General features: G+C 40.2%; 2 protein-coding genes across 2 annotated transcripts in view; both read left to right on the forward strand.

The window, feature by feature from the left end:
* The window catches only part of LOC132871837 (protein THEM6-like), a 32,216-nt gene extending 28,550 nt beyond the window's left edge, over nt 1-3,666 (forward strand). The window contains exon 3 of the mRNA XM_060906373.1: nt 3,357-3,666. Within this exon, the coding sequence (XP_060762356.1) occupies nt 3,357-3,464 (108 nt within the window). The 3' untranslated portion in view covers nt 3,465-3,666. The remainder of the gene's footprint in view (nt 1-3,356) is intronic.
* A 153-nt stretch (nt 3,667-3,819) lies between these two features.
* On the forward strand, nt 3,820-21,565 carry LOC132871349 (protein THEM6-like). The gene is made up of 3 exons (XM_060905459.1): nt 3,820-3,868; nt 17,900-18,404; nt 18,504-21,565. Exons 2-3 carry the CDS (start codon nt 17,904-17,906, stop codon nt 18,609-18,611), a joined length of 609 nt encoding a protein of 202 aa, XP_060761442.1. The 5' UTR covers nt 3,820-3,868; nt 17,900-17,903; the 3' UTR covers nt 18,612-21,565.
* Nucleotides 21,566-23,406: the final 1,841 nt, after the last annotated feature.

Raw genomic sequence — 23,406 nt, forward strand, 5'->3', positions numbered from 1 at the left:
GGCAATACTAAACAAGTTAAAGGTGGCAAACTAAGGTAGCCTAGTAAACTAGACCCATCCGCCTAGCGGCCAAAAATATTTTTGCCTACGAGTGGCAAATATTCACATTTAGTCTGGCTTGCCAGGCTAAACCTAAGGAAGATTCATTGTGAAGCCTTCAAAGCAAAACATCTGGCATCACAATCAATTAATATTACATTACTCATTTATTTTCTCATATTATTCCAGTATTCTATAATAAGTAGACACAAATTCTTAATTATAAACATATTCTAATTTCTTCAATTCTAAAGAATGCAATTAAAGTGGCAGGATATAAATCCAAAACAAGTGTTTATTTAAGTTTTGAAAAAGATGAAGAAAAACATAACCATCAAACAAACATGTGCAGCTTAATTGTGTTGTTTTTTTTTTTTTTTATATGGAATTGCACCATTTTAACAACAAATAATTCTAAATAAATTCTGCAGTTTTTTTCCCAAGAATTCCTCCAGAAAGCCATGCCTTAAAAGGAAATTTAAAGTATTACAAGCATGTCAATGAACACAAAAGGCTTTAGTTATTTAGCTATATACACACAAGGTTACACAAGGTTTTGTAGTCAGTGCAACTTGGCTTAACAAGTTGGAAAAAAGGTAAAGTGCTGCTGGCTCCAATGAACACATACTGTACAATATATAACTGAAAATATGCTTAATTTACACCAAGTCAGAGAGAACTTGAGGCTACTGAAATATTCCAAGCATGGCAATGTTAAACTGCCATTGGTAACACACACACACAAAAACAACTTTTGCCCAGTAAATTCAAATATCAGATATCACTGTACCGTCTGCTGTGCTACTTCCAGGGTGGAAGAGAATGCAAGGGTAGCAAAAAAGAGCATTGACTACATCACAGCCAGCTCGCCAAGTTTTGCGGTGGTACCAGTTCTTGTTAAAACCTCTTGAGTAGGTCTTCTCCCCCTTCGTAGACACTTGCTTGATGTTTAAATTTGGTCTAAGAGGTCCTAGCTGTTTGATTGCCGTTTTCTCCTCATTGGTACGACGACTAAAGGGAACTTCTTTCAGAGACACTACCGTATTGTTGCACTCAACACTCGCCGCCATGTTCATAGAATGTTCACACATTTCCCGCGCAAGTTGCGTTTTCCAGCCCAAAATTATGTTCAAAACCCGCCAAAATGCACTAAAAACCAATCTGGCAACACTTGCGGGGCGCAACAGGCGTATGACGTAAGCACGCTGCTTGTGCAAGCACATAAAACCTAATAGAAAATGCATTGGGAGCAGGATTTTCGAAAAAAACGTACGTACCATTAGTGTCTGGGAGATTTTGGGGCAAATCTGAACCTGACAGAAATCGCCCCAAAAGGGCGTGGCTACACCAGGCGCGACCTTAGCCTGATTGGACAATGATATTACTGTTGGTAGTAGGAGTAGATCAAAAAAAAAATCTCCCTCCCTGTTTGGGAGTGCATCGCCCAAATCGCCCCTATTAACGAGCCACCAGTGGTGCACACAATGAACACTTCTGTACAAACAGTATTGCTGGGTTTCAGTCACGTGACTTTTCCTAGTGGTTTTACCGGAAGGGAAATAGCTGGTGGTCTAAACGGCTGCCGTAGTGCAAACAACTAGCGATTAATTAATTTATCAGAGTACGCTCGTAATCTAGAAGCCACTGCTGGCTTTAGATATATTCAGAAGATTGCTACGTGCAATGGAATCGACTCCTACAGTCTGGGAAAGAAGGATTTGTCATACGATCTCGAAAACTACCCTTCAGTCGAGTTCCCCGACATCTGCTGTTGCAGACGTCCTTCTACACCACAAAACAGATGAAAGTGTGGAAGAGTACAGAGGCTTACGACTTTTTTGTATGTGGCTGGGTAAAGGACCTCGGGATCAAATCGCAGCCGAATGAATCCTGGATTGTTTTTGCCCATGTAAGTATGTATTTTTTTTTTTAAAAGCTTTTTGTTCATGTCTTTACAACGAAACGGTGCAAGTTGAAGTGTAAACAAACAACGGTTCGCTTGATTCTCACTTATGTTTCAGCTAAATCAGTCACAAAGATCATCAGAAACCCCTTTAAAGACCTGGATCTTAGTTAAACAAGACGGAGAAGTGATCACGGCACATTGTAACTGTACGGCTGGGGAAGAATTTTGTCGTGACCTTCATGCATATGGACTTTGTGAGGAGTAAACAAAGAAACAGTTGGGGACTTTAGCGCTTTGTGACTTTAAAAAAAAAAAAGTACCATAAAATAACGACACATAGCAAGAAAAGTCCTTGGAAAACACTAAGGACAGAGTTGAGAGGGAAATACAAACCTTTCACCAAGTGATCACTGCAAACTCGAGCATGCTTCGACTCTGCTCCCTTCGATTTCAGTGAGCGGTTCAAAAGCCACCTTTCTCGACGTCTTTTTGTGAAATCCTGTTTGTTCGCCCCTTTTTTTTTTCTTTTATTAGTTCATGGTGAATTCACGTCCCTGGGGTCAACTGTGCAGGAAAATGGGGGCTGTGATAGTGAGGTGAGAAAGAGAGTGCAGGCAGGGTGGAGCAGCTGGAGAAGGATTTCGGGAGTCATTTGTGATCGGAAAGTCCCAGCAAAAGCGAAAGGTAAGCTGTATAAGACAGTAGTGAGACCAGCTGTGATGTATGGATTGGAGACCGTACCCTTAACGAAGAGACAGGAGGCAAAGTTGGAGGTGGCGGAGTTGAGGTTTGCGATGGGAGGTTGGACAGGATAAGGAACGAGTACATCAGAGGGACAGCACATGTGGAGAGCTTGGGAATTAAGCTAAGAGAGATGAGACTGAGATGGTACGGGCACATCCTGAGAAGAGATGCGGAGAATGTTGAGGATGGAGCTGCCAGGCACACGAAAACGAGGAAGGCCAAAGAGGAGATACATGGATGTGGTGAGAGAGGACATGAAAGTGGTAGAGAAGGATGTGGAAGACAGGGAGCAATGGAGACGAAAGACCTGCTGTGGCGACCCCTAATTGGGAGCAGCCAAAAGAAGAAGAAGATGGGGAACCCTGAAGAAACTTTTATCAGTTTCATGGTTGGATCGATTCGAACAACCTAAAACAACGCAAGCATGAGGCGTTTTTAATTCGAGCAATGCACCTTTTTCATACAAACACTTTTTGTCAACTGAGCTTTGGTAGACCACCAGCTAAAGTTTTGAATAACTAATGAGGCGGATGTGACGTCACGTGAGACCCAGCAATAGAAGCAAGCTTCAGACACCCGCTCCATCAGCTTCACGTACAAAATTTTAGAAATGTCTGGTAATGTCTTTGATTTGCTGATCATAACTAACATCTGACTGATTCAACAGGTTGAAGTTCCTGAGTTTCCTGAAGAGCTGCAGCACTGGATCAGCTTTATAACGGCAAACAGCCAGGCTCTGAAGGCCGAGAGCGGACTGGAGAAGAAACGTGAATGAGGGTTGACATTTTGAGAACATGTAAACGTTTACCTGCTGAACATTCTGATAAAGCATTCTGATTAAGTTCAAACTTAAATGATTCACTGAGTCACATTCATATGATTCGATCGAATCATGTAGCTGGAAGATCTGTGATGTTTTTGTGATCAAGGTGATTTCAGATTAATGCAGAGGCTGTATTTACATTTTTATTTTTTTTTGTAAATTGTTTCTGGATTAAAAATTATACAAAAGGTTTCAGTGTCCTTGGAATTGGGGTTGTGCTGAAGTGGGCGGGATTATCAGGGGATTTGGGGGGGGGGACTGGAAGCTTATTGGTTATTTTGATCACGTGAGTTGCAGTGACGCCAATCACAAGCAACACGGAAGTATCAGCTTACTGCAGCCGGTGTTTCATTAGCGTGAGTACAAGAAAATAGATTTGTTAGAATTATTGGGGAGATTATTTAGGTGTGGTTTTGTTTAAAGAGAATAATTTTGGAGAAATATTTTATCGTAGTTTTTGGTAAATAGTGGAACAGTGTGTTAGCTTTTACAAAATGAATGAGCTGTAAGTGTAGGACTAGCATCCTCTTCTTCTTTTCTGTTTATATGCACCTGATAATGAGAATAAGAGCGGTTTTGTTTGTTTTAAAGTCCAGTTAGTGTGTGTGTGTGTGTGTGTGTGAGAGAGAGAGAGACTAAAAGATGTCTTAACCTTTGGGTAGAACTAGATTATTTTATTCTATTTCATTTTAGAAAGTTATTTAGTGCTGTTTTAATTGGTACACTGGTTTGGCAGAAAACAAGATCAAACCCTTTTTTCATAAATATCTAGCATTTTTCTAAGGATTCATCACGAATGCTAATAATTTATGCAACAGCACGAGCCCACGTGACTTATGACGCTGACGTCACAACGATGGTCTCCATGGTAACGTTATCTGCCGGCATTATGTAGCTACATGATGAAGGTAGAAGCACCAAATGAAGTCGAGCCAGTATTCACTAACTGGTAGACGATATGGAACATGTAATATTCTTCTGTCCACATTCACTGGATATGAGCAATCGCGTGCTCTGATTGGCTACACTACTACCAGGATATCAGCTCATATACAGTGAGTAGAGAAAAACAAAATTGATGAGCCAACCAAGGATGAAATTAAAAACTGCTCGAAAACAAAACCCCCCAAAATTATCAAGTATTTAAAAGAAACAAATGGCTAAAAGAATAGCGCACCACCCTTAAATAAATAAATAAATCTGTTCCACACTCCAGCCCGGTCAGTGGTGCTAATGCACCTTTTAAGGGTGGCACGGTCGCCTCACAGCAAGAAGGTTCTGGGTTCGAGCCCAGGGGCCTTTCTGTGTGGAGTTTGCGTGTTGTCTGTGTGGGTTTCCTCCGGGTGCTCTGGATTCCCCACAATCCAAAGACCTGCAGTTAGGTTAATCCGGGACGGCCTTGGGCTGAGGTGCCCTTGAGCGAGACACCTAACTCCCAACTGCTCCCCGGGCGCTGTTAGCGCATGTGCTCATTGCTCGTGTGTGTGCTCACTGCTTCAGATGGGTTAAATGCAGGAGAGGAATTTCACAAGTGTGTGGTGAATAAAGTTGTGCTTTCTTTTTCTTTCTGAAGTTGGTTTGCCAACCCTAAACAAGAAGAAAACCCCAAAAAATAAAAAGCAGCAAAATATGGAATAAAAGTATTTAATGCTAAGAAGGTTTTTTTTTTTTTAAGAATTATCGCATTTTTCACAAATTGCTCCTGTCATTTCACCAGTTTGTTTACATTCTAAGCAGAAATGATTGTCGGATGTTTTGATAAAGTTTTTACTTCTCGAATTTGCTAAAAAAAAAATGCTCAGTTTCTCAAAATCCAGTGAATGTGGATAGAATAAAACCGTTATTCCACTCAATCTCGTCGTACATGGCTTGTAGACAACTCGGTGCTACGCGCTTCGTCGGCTGTCAGCTCATGTACAACTCGATTTCATGGAATAACTGTTAAATATGGTGCAATAAACAATATTTTTCATTTCTAACCAGGACAAATCTAAAAAAAAAATGTAAATACAATGTAAAAAATTGCTTCAACATTGTCTCAGAACGTGTATATTACATAGCTGAAAAAAAAAAGTATTTGAATTTGCTGCATCAGTCATTTTATAGACCACGCCCCCAAAGCCCTTTCACATCCTCCTAAATCATTATGAGGAGAAATTCCATGTTCATCAAATTGTAAAGCAGTTGAATGTCTGAGTGCATTTGAAAGTCATATCAAGACGATCCCTGCTAACGGTAACGCTACTTAAATCACCATTAGTTTTGGGGGCGGAGTTTGGTGGACGTGGTTGGAAATGGGTGGTAAGCTTAATGAGTTAAAAAAATAATTAAAATTACATTCAACAGCAACAACAATCACAAATCTTATCAGAGGGGAACCATCAGACCCTTCTAGGTGTGCGGAGAAGCCCAAACATATCAGCATTTCAAATGTTATATTTCTTTCATTCTTTCATAATTTCATTATAATTATTCTCTTCTAATTTGGCCTCATTTTCTATCAAATTTGCTTTAGAAATGAAAGGGTTACTGTCCTGAAAACATTAAAATCGAGTTATCCAATGAGATTTGTTTGTTGTCTCAAGGCTGAGAAGAGTTTAGAGCTGCTCACTCATTGGTTAGGACTTCATTGCCGGGACAGAAGGCCATGGCAGTGTATGTTTATGTAGGAAGTGACAGATGAATTAACCAATCAGATTTTGATTTATAGTGGAAGGGACCAAAAATTTATCGCCCTAGACCACCTCAAAGGCCACCGCGAGCTTAACCATGAATCGGCGCTGTCAGCGCAGCAGTGAAGTCACCTTCCAGCTGGTGTAGTGTTTATTAGTAGTGTTAGTGAATGCTAATAAAGCGCTCAAGCCAGTGCTATCGAGAGCAAGTAGCACAGGCTAACAACCAAGAAACTAAGGTTTCTGTCTCCACTCTTCTTCCACGCTGCACGCTCGCTACAGTATTTTCCACTCAGACTTAAAGTGCATATTCTGGACCAATTTCGTGTTTTTTTTTTTTTTTTTTTTAATATGAAAGTATGTCGCCCTGTGATGACCTGGCGACTTGTCCAGGGTGTACCCCGCCTTTCGCCCGTAGTCAGCTGGGATAGGCTCCAGCTTGCCTGCGACCCTGTAGAAGGATAAAGCGGCTAGAGATAATGAGATGAGATGAGATGAAAGTATGTCCCTTTACACACTCATCCAGAAGGGTAATTTTGCACAAGGCCATCTGTCTACAGCAGAAAAAAATAAAATAAAACGCGTCTGGAAAAATCCCAAGGGAGTCTGGAGCCAGATTCGTGACGTTACCTGCGAAAGCGCCAGCAGGCTGCGTGAGCTTTGCACGGTTTCAGTGCACAGCCTGTGTAGACCAAGCGCACCCATTTCTCTCTCATTGTCCGGTCTTTTGGGAAACGATGAGTACTAATCCCGTCAAGATTGGTGTTGCTACACCCTCCTACGATACATCTGTTAACCATTTTAATAATTACGCGATAACGTTGAAGAAATTTGCAGAAAACCACCAGGTCGTTTTCTCATAAACAAACCAGCGCTGACGTAGGATTCAGAAGGAGGCGTCCCGCACGCGACGTCACGAAAATCAATGTTTGCCAGGAAATTTGGCAAGTTTTTTCAGAGGCAGACCAATTCGCCTCAACCGGCTTGATTTCAACTGAATTTTTCTGGTATTGCGGAAGGTTAAAAAATTGCAGAGAATGCAGAACGTTACAGATATTTGACCAAAGTTTAATATAAAATAGGAGAATTACATTGATCTTGCTCCTGAATTTACTCATGATATGCCTTTTAAGTATTCATTTCTCTCTGTAATTTACTGAGTTACTTTTAAAATAAACATCGACGACTACACAGAATGGAGCGACCTGGCAGCCTGCCGCTAATCCCTTACAAAATCCTTTGCCCTGTTGATTTTTTGGTGCGTCTGGTTAAGTTTTGGCTGAGCTCAAGTCCCAGCTCTAATAGTAACACTTTGCCACTGAATCTTACCTACTGCACCTTTAAGGCGTGCCTTTAAGTATCATGGTGCTTTGGGCGACAGCACTGAGCCCGATCCGAATCAGAATGAGAAATTCTTTTGAGAAAACCTGTGGTTTTTGTTTTCTTTTTCTCCCTGTGACACACTCAGAAATGTAGGTATCAATTTGTATTTTCCTTGTCGCTAGGTTGGTGTCATCAAGGGTACATATTCTACACCCTTTCATATGGAAACAGGAACATAGTGTACTTTTAAAAGTAATTTGTTATGTAATTGGACTCCTGATGTACCTTTTCAGCTTCAGTCTTACCTAAAGCTCAGTCAAGGTACACCATGTGCATGTTCCCCGGTGGAAGATACGCATGAAAGGTTCAGAAGTTGTTCACTTGATGGTCCCACCGTAGTAACAAGTTAAAGTTCAGTTCGGTGTCTTTTATTTCTCAGAGTGTAGACAAAAAAAACCTGTAAATGTTTTAAAGTATGGCACTTAAAAACTACCTTAATTCTTTATATAGTGAATATCTCGACATTTATGGAGGATATTACACGGTAGTGCAAAGATATGATGTTCATCTTCGAGTAGTGAATCAACATGAGAAGATAAACTTCATATCTTCGCATTACCGTGTCATGTTCTTTATACTATATCGACGCATCCACAAAAGGAAAAAATATGCAAGTTAATCGAAAGAATTTTAATTCTGAATTGGTTCGCTATTTTGACAACACACATCTAGTCAACAGGAATTATTATACATACAGGACACTTTTTTTTCGATGGAATAAAAACGTGTTCTAGTCCCTTCTAGCGGGTTTCATTCATTTGGTTTGATAGCATGCAATATTGTTAGCATATCGCTTATCCTATGTGTATTACGTCACTCTATTCAATGGAGAATGAACGTTGAATATGGTTTACGATATTGCATGGTTGTCAAGACAACATGATGTCACACATCGGAGAGGTAAAACTTCAGTGCGAGCGAAGTGTGCGGGCAGTGACAATTTTGTAAAGTTTTTGTAAAGTTGACAAGTTTTATGTCTCCGACGTGTGACGTCGTGTTGTCATGTACGGTATGTGGGCAACACGCGCCACCATTTTGTTTTTCTCTACTCACGGTATATGAGCTGATAGCCTAGTAGTAGAGTAGCCAATCAGAGTGCGCGATTGCTCATATCCATTGAATGTGAATAGAATATGTATAATATATAATTTTTTCTCCCGTACATTCTCAGAAATATTCAGTTCAATTCAATTTTTATTTCAGACTCACAAGAGGGTCCATAACACAGAAAAATAAAATCATCTAATGAAAAAAGAAATCATACATGAGAGCATAACAGCTTCAGCGAAAGACCAGTAATCAATCAACTACAGGAGAACTGAAGTCATTTTTAAACTCGCTTTATTTCTTAATTAAGAAATTAAGAAAAAAATTGCAATTAAATATTATACTTATCAGCCTGTTTGGTTTTTAGCCGTGTTGAATTTAGTTCGTTTGGTCCACGGCAGGCGTCGCTTATCCGCGCGATCTTCACGAGACTTGTGCGAGACTTCGAAACGTGACGTGTCAGCCAGGTGTCAGTGCTGCCATTTTGAAAACTCTTTTCCAAGGCAAGGCAAGTTTATTTATATAGCACATTTCATACACAATGGCAGTTCAATGTGCTTTACAGAAGTAAAAACAAAAACAGTAAACAATAGAGAAATAAAATTACATAAAATAATTTTATTTTTATTCTAAAACAATTAATTAAAAGAATTAAAAGAAAATAAGAATTAAACAATAGTAAAAATAAAATAATAAAATGAAGTAGTAGTTCAAATAGGATGAGAAGGAAAAAAAACCCCAGCAGAATAGAATAAAGAATAAAATAGGATAAAGTTAAAGTAAATTTAAAACATGCAGAGAAGTAAAGATTATAAAGAATGTAAAGAAGACAATATTAATTATTTAACAGAAAGCATCTGAAAACAGCTTGGTCTTTAACCTAGATTTGAAGCTGCCAACAGCAGGAGCATTTTTGATGTCCTCTGGCAGTTGGTTCCATAGCTGCACTGCATAGTAGCTAAAAGCTGCTTCACCACACTTTGTTTTAACAACAGGTTTTAATAGTAAATTTTGCTGCTGCGATCTGGTAGATCTGATTGGGTTAGGCCGCTGCAACATATCAGAGAGGTAACTGGGCCCTGTACCATTTAGAGATTTGTACACCAGCAGCAATGCTTTAAAGTCAATTCTGTAGCTTACTGGAAGCCAGTGAAGGGACCTTAGAATTGGAGTAATGTGCTCTGTTCTTTTTGTTCGTGTGAGAACCCTAGCCGCTGCATTTTGCACCACCTGAAGTCGTTTGATGGTCTTTTTTGGCAGGCCTGTGAAAAGGCCATTGCAGTAGTCAACCCTACTAGTGATGAAGGCATGTATTAGTTTTTCCAGATCATTTTTTGACATAAGTCCTCTTAGTTTGGAAATGTTTTTAGGTGATAAAATGCCATTTTAGTGATTGCTTTCATGTGACTGTCAAAGTTTAGCTCGCTGCCAATGAAAACACCAAGATTTTTAACCATTTCTTTAGTTTTAATCCCTTTTGTGTCAAGAATAGTGGTAATCCTGAGTCTTTCATCTTTTTTTCCAAATAGAATTACTGTACTTCTGTTTTATCTGTGTTCAGCTGAAGAACATTTTGTGACATCCAGCTATTGATTTGATCGATACACTGGTAGAGACATTCAAGGGGGGCATAATCATTAGGTGATGGAGCAAAATAAATTTGGGTGTCATCTGCATAGCAGTGATACAAAATTGAATTTTTATTGATAATTTGCCCAAGTGGGAGCATATAAAGGTTGAAAAGTAATGGTCCAAGAATCGACCCCTGGGGGACACCACAGGTCAAGGACATTGACGTTGAAGAACAATTTCCCAGGGTAACAAAGAAGCTTCTATCTTTTAAGTATGAATTTAACCAATTGATAACTTTACCAGTCAATCCAACCCAGTGTTCAAGTCGATATAGCAGTATGTTGTGATCAACAGTATCAAAAGCTGCACTGAGGTCCAGTAATACCAGGACCGATGTTTTGCCTGCATCAGTATTAAGATGTATGTCATTTACAACTTTAATCAGCGCTGTTTCAGTGCTATGATTGGCACGAAATCCTGACTGAAAATTATCAAAACGGCTGTTTGATATCAAGAAGGCAGTTAATTGATTGAAGACAATTTTTTTCCAGGATCTTCCCGATGAATGGTAAATTTGATATTGGCCTGTAGTTATTTAACACTGAAGGATCCAGATTATTTTTTTTAAGAAGGGGCTTTACAACGGCTTTTTTTAGGGACACAGGAACAACGCCAGTCTCCAGGGATGTATTTATAATTTGAAGCACATCTGTAATTATAAGATGAAGAACAGACTTAAAAAAGTTGGTGGGCAGAATGTCCAGTTCAGATGTTGAGGAACTGAGATTTTGTACAGTTTTTTCAGGAGTCTCATAATCAATCAAACAAAATTCTGACATTGTGTTGAAGTTATCTATCTGTGTCATTGGTGATTGCAGTTTTTCAATTTTTTGCAACTGAGATATATTATGAGGAATATTCTGCCGTATTTTATCAATTTTACCTTTGAAAAAGGATGCAAACTCATTGCATTTATTAACTGAGAGAAGTTCAGGTGCTAATTGTGGTGGGGGATTAGTTAGCTTCTCTACTGTTGAAAATAGCACACGGGCATTGTTCATATTCCTGCTGATGATGTTGGAGAAGAAAGACGGTCTTGCTTTACAAATTTCATAATTATAATTACAAAGCATCTCTTTTTATGGATTTGATAATGGATGTGAAGTTTAGATTTGCGCCATTTTCTTTCAGTCTTTCTACATTCTCTCTTTAGCAGTTTAACAGCTGGGTATTGCTTCCATGGTGCTTTCTGCTTATCAATGACTTTTTATTTTGAATGGAGCAATATCATCCATAATTTGGGTCATATTTAAATTAAAAAATTCCAGTAAATCATCTACAGAGTCTGACATTTCGGTTGAGTTCTGAGAGAGAGCTTGCTCAAAGAGAGCACGTGTTGTCTTTTATGACTCTCCTACCTATAGTAGTTGAGCTATTCTGAATGTGAGGAGACATAGAAACATCAAAGAAAACACAGAAATGATCAGATAAGGCCAGGTCAACAACAGTAGTAGAAACAGTAAGACCCTTTGTGATGACGAGGTCAAGAGTATGACCACGAAAGTGGGTCGGCCCCTGTACATGTTGTACTAGGTTGAAGTTGTCAATAATTGCAAGTAGTTCTTTGTCATAAATGTTATCAGTATTATCTACATGTAAGTTAAAATCCCCAGATATAAAAAGACAATCAAACTCTAAGCAAATGACTGATAACAGTTCACCAAACTCTTCAAGAAAGACTTTGGCTGAATGTCTCGGAGGCCTATAAATAGTTAATAATAATATGTTAGGAGAGCATGTAACAAGTGCACATAAGTGTTCAAAGGACATAAAATCACCAAGTGAGGATTGTTTACATTGAAAAGAGACTTTGAATATATTTGCGATCCCTCCACCTTTCCCTTGTCGGGTAACATTCAAAAAATTAAAATTTGGGGGAGCTGCTTCAATAAGGGTGGTAGCACTATTTGCTTGATCCAGCCAGGTTTCAGTTAGAAGCAAAAAATCAAGATTGTGTTTGCAAATAAGATCATTAATTAAAAATGACTTGTTTAAAAGTGATCTAATGTTCAGAAGAGCTAGCTTTACAGAAATTCTAGAAGTAATATCTGCTTGTGCACTCTGATGCTGTTTTAAAACAGGAAGGAGATTAGATTGGTTCACCCCCAGGGTTAAATGTGCTCTATGTTTTCTGTTTCTTATCAACACAGGAATAGTGTCAACATTGGGTCCCAGCTGGTTTCCAACACTACACCCATTTGCAGGGACCCAGGCTACGTTTACATTAGACCGTATCTGTCTCGTTTTCTTCGCGGATGCACTGTCCGTTTACATTAAACCGCCTGGAAACGCCGGGAAACGGGAATCCGCCAGTATCCACGTATTCAATCCAGATCGTGTCAGCTCCGGTGCTGTGTAAACATTCAGAATACGCGGATACGCTGTGCTGAGCTCTAGCTGGCGTCTCATTGGACAACGTCACTGTGACATCCACCTTCCTGATTCGCTGGCGTTGGTCATGTGACGCGACTGCTGAAAAACGGCGCGGACTTCCGCCTTGTATCACCTTTCATTAAAGAGTATAAAAGTATGAAAATACTGCAAATACTGATGCAAATACTGCCCATTGTGTAGTTATGATTGTCTTTAGGCTTGCCATCCTTCCACTTGCAAGTAGTAAGTGATATGCGCTGGGATCTCACACACAGCGGCTCAGTCCCGAATCACAGCTTGTTCACTTCATTCGTGCGCTGTGTGAGCTGCGCAGGGCCGGAGTGCGCACCCTCCAGAGGGCACTCGCTGTTCAGGGCGGAGTGATTTGGAGCGCAGGATGCCTGCCGAGCCGAGCGTATCCGTGTATTGGCGTTGCTATGTGCACGCAAATCGTGTATTGGTGTTGCTGTGTGCACACTAATCGTTTTAAAAACGTTAATCTGATGATCCGCTGATACGGTCTAATGTAAACAGGGGCCCAGAGTACATCAAACAAGACTTTCTAAATGTTCCATTTGGTTTGAGGGTGAAAGGATTGGAGATGACATGTATCTTTTGGATGGTGAAAAAGATTTGTAGCCAGCTGAAAGTCCTGGACGAACACAATTTTGATGAACTGGGTACACTGCTTGTCGCGACAGATTTGGGCTGGAAAGAGAGTGTAGCCATTGGGAGCAATTTTTTCATGGTATTTGGGAAATCCATCCGAGGAGAAGTGGAGTCGTCTGTCCTTGAATGTTGGGAGGCCTGCAAGTCAGATGTTTGTGTGTCCTTGATGACGACTTGCAAAGATGATTGTTTAGGCTTTGTAACTATGTCAGTCTGCGACATCTTATCAACTGTTTTCCTCGGTGCTGGCTGAGAAAAGATTGCAAGTTTGTAGTGGTCTGCTAAGACTTTGGCTCCAATCCAGCTGAGTTCAGTGCTATTTGGCTTGTAAAATTCTCTGCAATTCCAGAAAAGGTTAAAATTGTCTATGAAGTTCATACCAAATGAAGAACAAGTTTTTCCAAGCCAGGTGTTAAGACTGAAGAGTCGAGAAAAAGCAAAACTTCCTCTCGCTGGGAGTGGGCCACTGATAAAAGATTGAATTCCAGTCTTATACAGCTCAGAAAAAAGTTTTCTGAAATCATCTTGGACAAACAGCTGTTCTCTGAAAACATCATTTGCTCCCACATGCACAACAATACGTTTAATAGTTTTATGCTCGGACATGAGTTTCAAAATGCTGTCTTTGGTGTCAGAGATGGATGCATTTGGAAGACAACAAATAATCATCTCATAACCTTTTAATTGTCTTACAGTGGAATCACCAAGAACAAGGGTTGTGGGATCAGGTGGTGTTACGAGCTGCTTTTTGCCTCTTCTCACAGCTCTTCGATCTTGGTGCGATCTCTTTTTACTATGTGTTTGTCCGCTTGACAAATCCTCTTCCACATCCCTGAGGCATTCAAATTTGTTCTGAAGCCTTATGGGCTGTGGATTTTCCATAGGATTGTAGATCCTATTGTAATTTGTAGAACGAGCTGGTGTTGAAGTAATTACTCTTCTGTTTTTATTTTTGGGCTTACCACCCATCATTTGCCAGTTTTCTGTACTCACATTTTGCACAGCTTGAGTTATGAATTCTTCCACTTGATCTGCAATGTCCTCGGTCTGTCGGAGTGCAATCTCTGCATTCTCAGCCACTGTTTCTGTACTCCTTTCCTGAGATATCGCTTTTAATTCGTCCGTCTTTGGCAGAGCATCAGTCTTTGATTCCAGAATAGAAATCCTCTGTTCTAATTCCATGCATTTTCTGCAGGATTTTTTGCTCCCTGGCATTTTGTAAAAAAAAAAAAATAGTGGAAATTAAATTAAAATTAAATTAAAAGCTTATAAAGATGAAAAATAAAATGAGAAAAAAAATAGTGGAAATTCAATGAGAAAGTAAAGTATAGAAATAAAGATCAAGAAAGCAGGAGCAAAGCAAAGAAGCGTCCTACTCGCTTGAGTAGGAGGAGCAGAAAAACGAAGTGTTGCACAAAAACAAGTTTAAATGACGATTACTGCCTACTTTCTCAAACTTTCCTGATTGTTATCAAAACAAACAAAACTTCCGGCTTGATTACGTCAGCATTCGAAAGAAGGCGCGCTCGTCTTTTGACAACATTGCCAGATGTTGGTCCCTTTGATTTCCGCTGTACGTTTTACTTCCGTCCTACGATGTCTCGCACAGGTCTCGACGAATCTCGTTTACGGCCGTCGCTTTGACATATGGACTGATGTATTACAGAGCATATTTCAAACACTCAGAACTTGCTATAGCAGCGACAAAATAGCGATCAAAAATGCATTCCGATATTTAATAAAATGAGAGAAATAGAATTTTGATGATAAATTTGCCTTCAGTTCTCCTTTAATCATCTGAATAGATTATATCGCCAGTGTTTTCTAAGCCTGGATGTACAGTATACCTTACGCAGCTCTTCCTCGGGCCAGTTAAAGCCTCTATGATGCTGTTCTCCGATTCATCCACGTGACACATGAAATGATACATAAGATTTCTGAGGATTGCCTCAGACATGGGCACACCAGAGAACACGCACAGCTGACTGGCACTACACCACCTAGGTCTCTGAAACAGCACCCTCATCACATCATTATAAGCCACTATGAGCCTCTGCAAACTACTTTTCCTGTTGCTACACCAGACATGGGCAGTATAAATACTAAACTGTATTCTTCCAGGTTGCTATGATAGTATTATTAAAAGGGCATGTTTTGTAACTTTACTGCGTATCTTTTACCTAAAGCCTGCATGTGGTGTCCAAACCCCATTTCCCAACCCCAAAAGTTGGCATATTTTCCCATAAAATCTAAATTAAAACAAAAATCTGTGATTTGTTAATTTACGTGAAACTTTCTTTACCTGATAAAAGTACAATGAAAAGATTTTCAACAGTTTTACTGACCAACTTCAATGTATTTTGTAAATATGAACGAAGTTAGAATTTGACGCCGGCAACACACTCAAAAAAACAAGATCAGCTGTGAGCTACTGCTCACTTACGTATCCTCCCCCGCCGCTCTCGCTTATATCAGAATGCAAGCAATCGAAGGAATAGGACACTTAATATGAATGTTGACTTAAACAAATAATTAACCCTGAAATGTGTAAGTAAAGAGCAGTGTCCTTCCCCAGGGATTTCAAACAGCATCCTGGTAAACTGGCATTTTGAAACAGCGTTTTGTTTCTTGAAATAATGTCAAAATCCACCCTGTATGTTTCATAAATACATTCAGTCGGTAAACAGGAAGTCGACGTGCGACAGACCTGAAAACGGTATACACGGTGTAGAACCCCAAGCTGAAGCTCGCTACCAAATATCAAGCAGTTATGATTTGTAGTTGCTGAGAAAAATTGTTAGGAAAATGTTGTAAATCCACGCTATATGTTTCGTAAATACGTTCAGTCGGTAAACAGGAAGTCGATGTGGGACAGACCTGAAAACAGTACACACGGTATAGAACCCCAAGCTGAAGCTCGGTACCAAACATCAAGTAGTTCTCATCTCATCTCATTATCTCTAGCCGCTTTATCCTGTTCTACAGGCAAGCTGGAGCCTATCCCAGCTGACTACGGGCGAAAGGCGGGGTACACCCTGGACAAGTCGCCAGGTCATCACAGGGCTGACACATAAACACAGACAACCATTCACACTCACATTCACACCTACGCTCAATTTAGAGTCACCAGTTAACCTAACCTGCATGTCTTTGGACTGTGGGGGAAACCGGAGCACCCGGAGGAAACCCATGCGAACACGGGGAGAACATGCAAACTCCGCACAGAAAGGCCCTCGCCGGCCACGGGGCTCGAACCCGGACCTTCTTGCTGTGAGGCAACAGCGCTAACCACTACACCACCGTGCCGCCTAAATCCATGCTATATGTTTCATAAATTCATTGTCGGTAAACAGGAAGTTGATGTGCGACAGACCTGAAAACGGTACACATGGTATAGAACCCCAAGCTGAAGTTTGGTACCAAGTGGCTATGATTTGTGGTTGCTGAGAAAAAGGGCGTTTCAGACAGACCAAGGTAAACTGGTATCAACCCCCCACCCCCTTTCAGAGCAGGGGTATAAAACAAATTGGGACAGAAGCAGAATAAGACTGAAAAGTTTACAGGATGTTCAAGTAACACCACAATAAGCAGGTTAATAGGTAACATGATTTCATTTTTAAAAGGATCATGCACCAGAGGCTCAGGCTTTGAAAGCAAGCACGGGTCATGGCTCACCAGTTTGTGGCAAAATTCCTAAGAGAATTGTTAGTCGGTTCAAAAAGAACATTTCTCGACGCGAGATTGCCGAGAATTTCGGCCTTTCAAAATCTACAGTACATGATGATATGAAAATGTGATTCAGGGAATTCGGAGACATTCAGTCAGTGTGTCAAGGACGCGGTTGGAAACCACTGTCGAATGTGCGTGATCTTGGAGCCCTCGGGCTGCACTGCCTGAGAAACTGCAACGCGAATCAGAATCAAGTTTTTTGCCGAGTCCGTTCTCACGTCCAAGGAATTTTTGATAATTGGTGCTTGAATAGTTACACTACCGTTCAAAAGTTTGGGGTCACTTTGAAATGTCCTTATTTTTGAAAGAAAAGCACTGTTCTTTTCAATGAAGATCACTTTAAACTAATCAGAAATCCACTCTATACATTGCTAATGTGGTAAATGACTATTCTAGCTGCAAATGTCTGGTTTTTGGTGCAATATCTCCATAGGTGTATAGAGGCCCATTTCCAGCAACTCTCACTCCAGTGTTCTAATGGTACAATGTGTTTGCTCATTGCCTCAGAAGGCTAATGGATGATTAGAAAACCCTTGTACAATCATGTTAGCACAGCTGAAAACAGTTGAGCTCTTTAGAGAAGCTATAAAACTGACCTTCCTTTGAGCAGATTGAGTTTCTGGAGCATCACATTTGTGGGGTCGATTAAATGCTCAAAATGGCCAGAAAAATGTCTTGACTCTATTTTCTATTCATTTTACAACTTATGGTGGTAAATAAAAGTGTGACTTTTCATGGAAAACACAAAATTGTCTGGGTGACCCCAAACTTTTGAATGGTAGTGTATGTACCTTTAAATAATTTAGAAGTATATTATATTCATGTTTCAGTGTATGATCAGAGTCGAGAGTAAGATTTACTTGCTACTATTTTGAATTTCAGAGACATGTTGCTGTGGGTCCTGTCCACCTTGCTGGTGCTGTTTAGTACCCTTGACGTGTGGTATTTCATAAGAGGAGTCTGGGTGGTCCTGAAGTACCTGTTTCAGGACCCGGTCCGAGATGTGCTAGGCGAGCAGGTCGTCCATGGCCGAGTTCTCCCCCACGACATCGATTATATGGGCCACATGAACAACGCTCGCTATCTGAGAGAGTGCGACTTCGCCAGACTCTCCTATTACGTACGCAACAGGATGTTCATGGCTTTCAATGCATTCGGGGCAAGGATGGTGGTCGGAGCCTTGACCGCCCGCTACCGGAGGTCACTCGGACTCGGAGAGGCGTTCGAGCTGCGTAGCCGCATCGTGGCCTGGGATGAGAAGTCCTTCTTTTGGGAACAGCGCTTCGTGTCCAAGTCCGACGGCTTTATCTCGGCTGTCGTGCTGTGCAGGCAGAATGTTATGCGTGGCACACCTGATCAGATTTTGCAGCATGTCTGCAAGAGAAAGGTAAATTCACTTCAAGCTGAAGGTTTTTTTGTTTGTTTGTTTGTTTTTTTCACAAATAGGAATAGATTAGTTATGTGTTTCATTTGTCTCTGGTTTTAGGTGGAGTGTCCTGATATCCCAGAGGACCTTCAGCACTGGATCAATTTCATCTCCGCAAACAGTCAGGCACTGAGAGCAGAATGTGGATTAGATGGGAAGTCCAAGTGAGCGTGTTTGGTTTATCCAAGCGCATTTTCTTTCATATTTATGTTAGGATATTAAAGGAAGGGGGGAGGGCGGGGAGTAAAATCTTGAAAAGGGAATCACTGAGCCATGCATAGAGTCTAGGGATGTAGCGATACCAGGTACCAATTCGATATTGTGCTCATTTTATCGTCCTCATAAAAAATGCTGTTTAAATAATATTGGTTGGAGTGATACATCAGCTATATTCCATTCAGCTAGCATGATACTGAATGAGTCGAAGACGAGTAGCTGAATGGAATATATCTGATATACCATGAAAAAAAGCCAGCCAATATTATTGTTATACATACACACACACTCCCAGTTTTTCGATGTCCGTTGATATGTTTTTCTCTTGTAACCAGAGGGGAACCATCAGAGCCTTCTAGGTGTTCAGAGAAGCCCAAACACATCAGCATTTCACGTTATGTTATATTTCTTTCATTCTTCCATAATTTCATGAGAATTCTCTTCTAATTCTAATTCGGCCTCATTTTCTATCAAATTTGCTTCAGAAATGAAAGGGTTACTGTCCTGAAAACATTAAAATCGAGTTATCCAATGAGATTGTTTTGTTTGTTGTCTCTAGGTTGAGAAGAGTTTAGAGCTGCTCACTCACTGGTTAGAACTTCATTGCCGGGACAGAAGGCCATGGCAGTGTATGTTTATGTAGGAAGTGACAGATTAATTATCCAATCAGATTTTGATTTATAGTGGGAGGGACCAAAAATTTATCACCCTAGACCCTCTCGAAGCCCAACATGAGCTTAACTGCAAGTCAGTGCAGCAGTGAAGTCACCTTCCAGCCAGTGTAGCGGTCATCAGTAGTGTTAGCGAATGCTAATAAAGCAGTCAAGCCAGTGCTATCGAGAGCTCCAGGCTAATGACCGAGAAACTAAGATTTCTGTCTCCAGACTCTTCTTCCACGCTGCACGCTCACTACAGTATTTTTCACTCAGACTTAAGTATTCATTTCCCTTTATAATTTGCTTAGTTACTTTTAAAATCAACATCGACAGCTACACGCAACGGAGCGACCCAGCAGCTAAAATTCTCTCAAAATTGTACGTATTTAACGAAGCAAACCTGGCAGCCATGTTTGTTTACAAATTGTCACAGTCGCTCGCTAGCACGGAAGTTTTACATCTCCGACGTGTCTCTTTTCCAGTTTTTCGATGTCTGTTGGTATGTTTTTCTCTTGTAAATATGCGTGAAGATTATCTAATGAAGTTTTGGTAGCTTTTCAGGTGTTCAATGCGTCTTTCTCTTTCCTGGCGAACAAAGAAATGCTTTTATGCATGCACAGCAGAAAACTTTCTCATTGGATATTCATATCAGCTCCGACGTGTGACGTCATGTTATCTTGACAACCATGAAATATCGTGAACCATATTCAACGCTCATTCTCCATTGGGTAGAGTGACATAATACACGTAGGATAAGCGATATGCTAACAATATTGCATGCTATCAAACCAAATTAATGAAACCTGCTAGAAGGGAACAGAACACGTTTTTATTTCTTTGAAAAAGTGTGCTGTATGTACAGTATAATAATATGATATAGGCCTTTTCATGCTAACGGACATCAAGAGAAGCTATTACAGCATCTTTTAAAAGGTAAAGTAACCTGATCAAACAGTATCGATAACATACACTACCATTCAAAAGTTTGGGGTCACCCAGACAATTTTGTGTTTTCCATGAAAAGTCACACTTTTATTTACCACCATAAGTTGTAAAATGAATAGAAAATATAGTCAAGACATTTTTCTGGCCATTTTGAGCATTTAATCGACCCCACAAATGTGATGCTCCAGAAACTCAATCTGCTCAAAGGAAGGTCAGTTTTATAGCTTCTCTAAAGAGCTCAACTGTTTTCAGCTGTGCTAACATGATCGCACAAGGGTTTTCTAATCATCCATTAGCCTTCTGAGGCGATGAGCAAACACATTGTACCATTAGAACACTGGAGTGAGAGTTGCTGGAAATGGGCCTCTATACACCTATGGAGATATTGCACCAAAAACCAGACATTTGCAGCTAGAATAGTCATTTACCACATTAGCAATGTATAGAGTGGATTTCTGATTAGTTTAAAGTGATCTTCATTGAAAAGAACAGTGCTTTTCTTTCAAAAATAAGGACATTTCAAAGTGACCCCAAACTTTTGAACGGTAGTGTACTGAGAGTCACGAGAGTGACTCACCTGAGCACACTGACCGTATTGTATCAGTGGGCGCGGTCATTAAATTGAGCACGACAGCCTGTGAATTGCGCGCACACAAGTAGAGAAACTGTCAGGTCTGAGAGCAGTTCAGTTGTGCGAGCACTGAGACACGGGTTATAGACTACCATTAATGTCGAGCCCTGATTTATATCGTTTGCTGAAAAGGGAACATTTATTTCAGTATTGATTTGAAATCAGAACTGGTTGCATGTTTTGGGTCCAGAGACCATTTTGAATTTTTGGACCAAGTTCAATATAATCACAATCTCAAGCTTGAAAAAAATAATCGCACAATAGATGTAGGACTTTATAATATACACTGACTGCTGACATCATCGCTGTGTCAATCTAATTGTCTTGGTTGTGGATTTATTTTAAAAGATTTGAATGTCACTTATGTTGATATAATTTATTTATTTATTTATTTAAATGATCAGCGAGAATGCACCGAAACAAGAATTTTGCACGTTTTTGCTTTTTAATGTGCATTATTATTATTTCCGCAAGATCAAATGACACCATGAACGAAGCCTGCATTCTGAAATAAAGTTGTTTTAATTAATAAAGATGTTTGTGATGGGGCTTAATGAAGAACCGAGTACTTATTTTCTGACCTGTTTCACAACGTGTGTATTGTATTTGTTTGGAGTAATATATAATCATGATTTATGGCACTAGTATGTATTTTCAATGTTAATGTAGCATTCCTAAACACACACAACTCAATAAACGTGTGCTACACGAATATAAATCTGGTCTCTGTGAAATCCAGATAGAAATCTTGGTTCTGTGATTGATGCTGCCATCTAGTGGCAGATTTCCAGGTTAGCTAGGTTAGAAAGTCGGGTAACTTGTGTTCAAGTTGTGTAAGCAAAAGTTATTTTTACTAAAGCAAACTGGATTAGTATAAAAATTTACAGTTCACACTCACAGCCGGACTGGATGACATATAGAAGGTATGAGATATAGAAGAAGAAGCCTTTATTTGTCACATGCGCACTCAAGCGCAGTAAAATTCCTCCTCTGCATTTAACCCATCTGAAGCAGTGAACACGCGCACACACCCAGAGCAGTGAGCAGCTATGCTACAGTGCCTGGGAAGCAGTTAGGGTTTGGTGCCTTGCTCAAGGGCTCTTCAGCCCAAGGCCGCCCCATGTTAAAGGAGAACTGAAGGCAAATTTTTTAATGATCAAAATTCTATTTCTCTCATTTTATTAAATATAGGAATTTATTTTTTTCGCGGTGCGGTTTCCATCAAATCCTGCGCTCTGATTGGCTGGCGATCAGGTCCGTATCCTATGATAGGGACCCCGGTTACGGACCTCTGGTGACTCACTCGTTCACAACAACAACAAACGTCGTAGCAATTTTTGTCAACATTTATTTTCGCATTTCTCCGTAGAATAGCATTAATTTTACAGCATGGATAGCGATGACAGTCTTCACAGCGAAAGCAAATTTTACTACCCTGAGGAAGAAGAAATAAAAGAAAACATTTCAGGAGAAAGCTAAAAACCTGTAACTGTTGCTAACGCCGAGCAAAAACATGGCTGAATCCTGAATGACTCAATTTTGTATAAATAGGGGACGACATAGGCGGCAAAATGTAGTTGTTTTCCTGCCATGGAAGTGTACTTGTGTACCGAGGAGGAAGCAATTTGCATTACAGCCGTGAATGAGGATTCAAAATGGCGGCTCACCTCGGCTTTCCCTTTCGGGCGCTCTCGTTTTCTGTTAGAATTTGGTAAAGAAAAAAATAAATATATTATTTACCAGCTTAAGGTCGGGCCGTATGGTGAAATACCGTGACCTCGGCCCAGAGGGCCTCGCTCAGTACTTTCAAGACCTCGGTCACGGTATTTCACGATACAGACCTCCCAGCTGGTAAATAACATATATGTATGTTTGATCGCTATTTTGTCGCTGCTATAGCAAGTTATGAATGTTTGAAATATGCTCTGTATTATATCAGTCCATATGTCAAAGCAACGGCCGTAAACGAGATTCGTCGAGACATTGTAGGACGGAAGTAAAATGTACAGCGGAACTCAAAGTCACCAACATCTGCCAACGTTGTCAAAAGACGCGTGTACCCTCTTTCGAATGCTGATGTAATCAAGCCGGAAGTTTTGTTTGTTTTGTTTTGATAGCAATCAGGAAAGTTTGAAAAAAGTAGGCAGTAATCGTCAATTAAACTCGTTTTTGTGTGATATTTTGTTTGGAAAACAGTTTTCAAAATGGCGGCACTGACACTTCACGTTTCAAAGTCTCACACAAGTCTCGTGAAGATCGCGCGGATAAGCGACGCCTGCCGTGGACCAAACGAACTAAATTCAACACGGCTATAAACCGAATAGGCCGATAAGGATAATATTTAATTGCAATTAGTTGCCAATACGAGTCACGATATAAAGTTACTAAAACTGAAAATATAATTGAATAACACGCTAATTAAGAAATAAAGCAAGTTTAAAAATGACTTCAGTTCTCCTTTAGCCTAACCTGCATGTCTTTGGACTGTGGGGGAAACCAGCGCACCCGGAGGAAA

This window comes from Neoarius graeffei, chromosome 23 (genome assembly GCF_027579695.1).
Source record: "Neoarius graeffei isolate fNeoGra1 chromosome 23, fNeoGra1.pri, whole genome shotgun sequence".
Classification (NCBI taxonomy): Eukaryota; Metazoa; Chordata; class Actinopteri; order Siluriformes; family Ariidae; genus Neoarius; species Neoarius graeffei.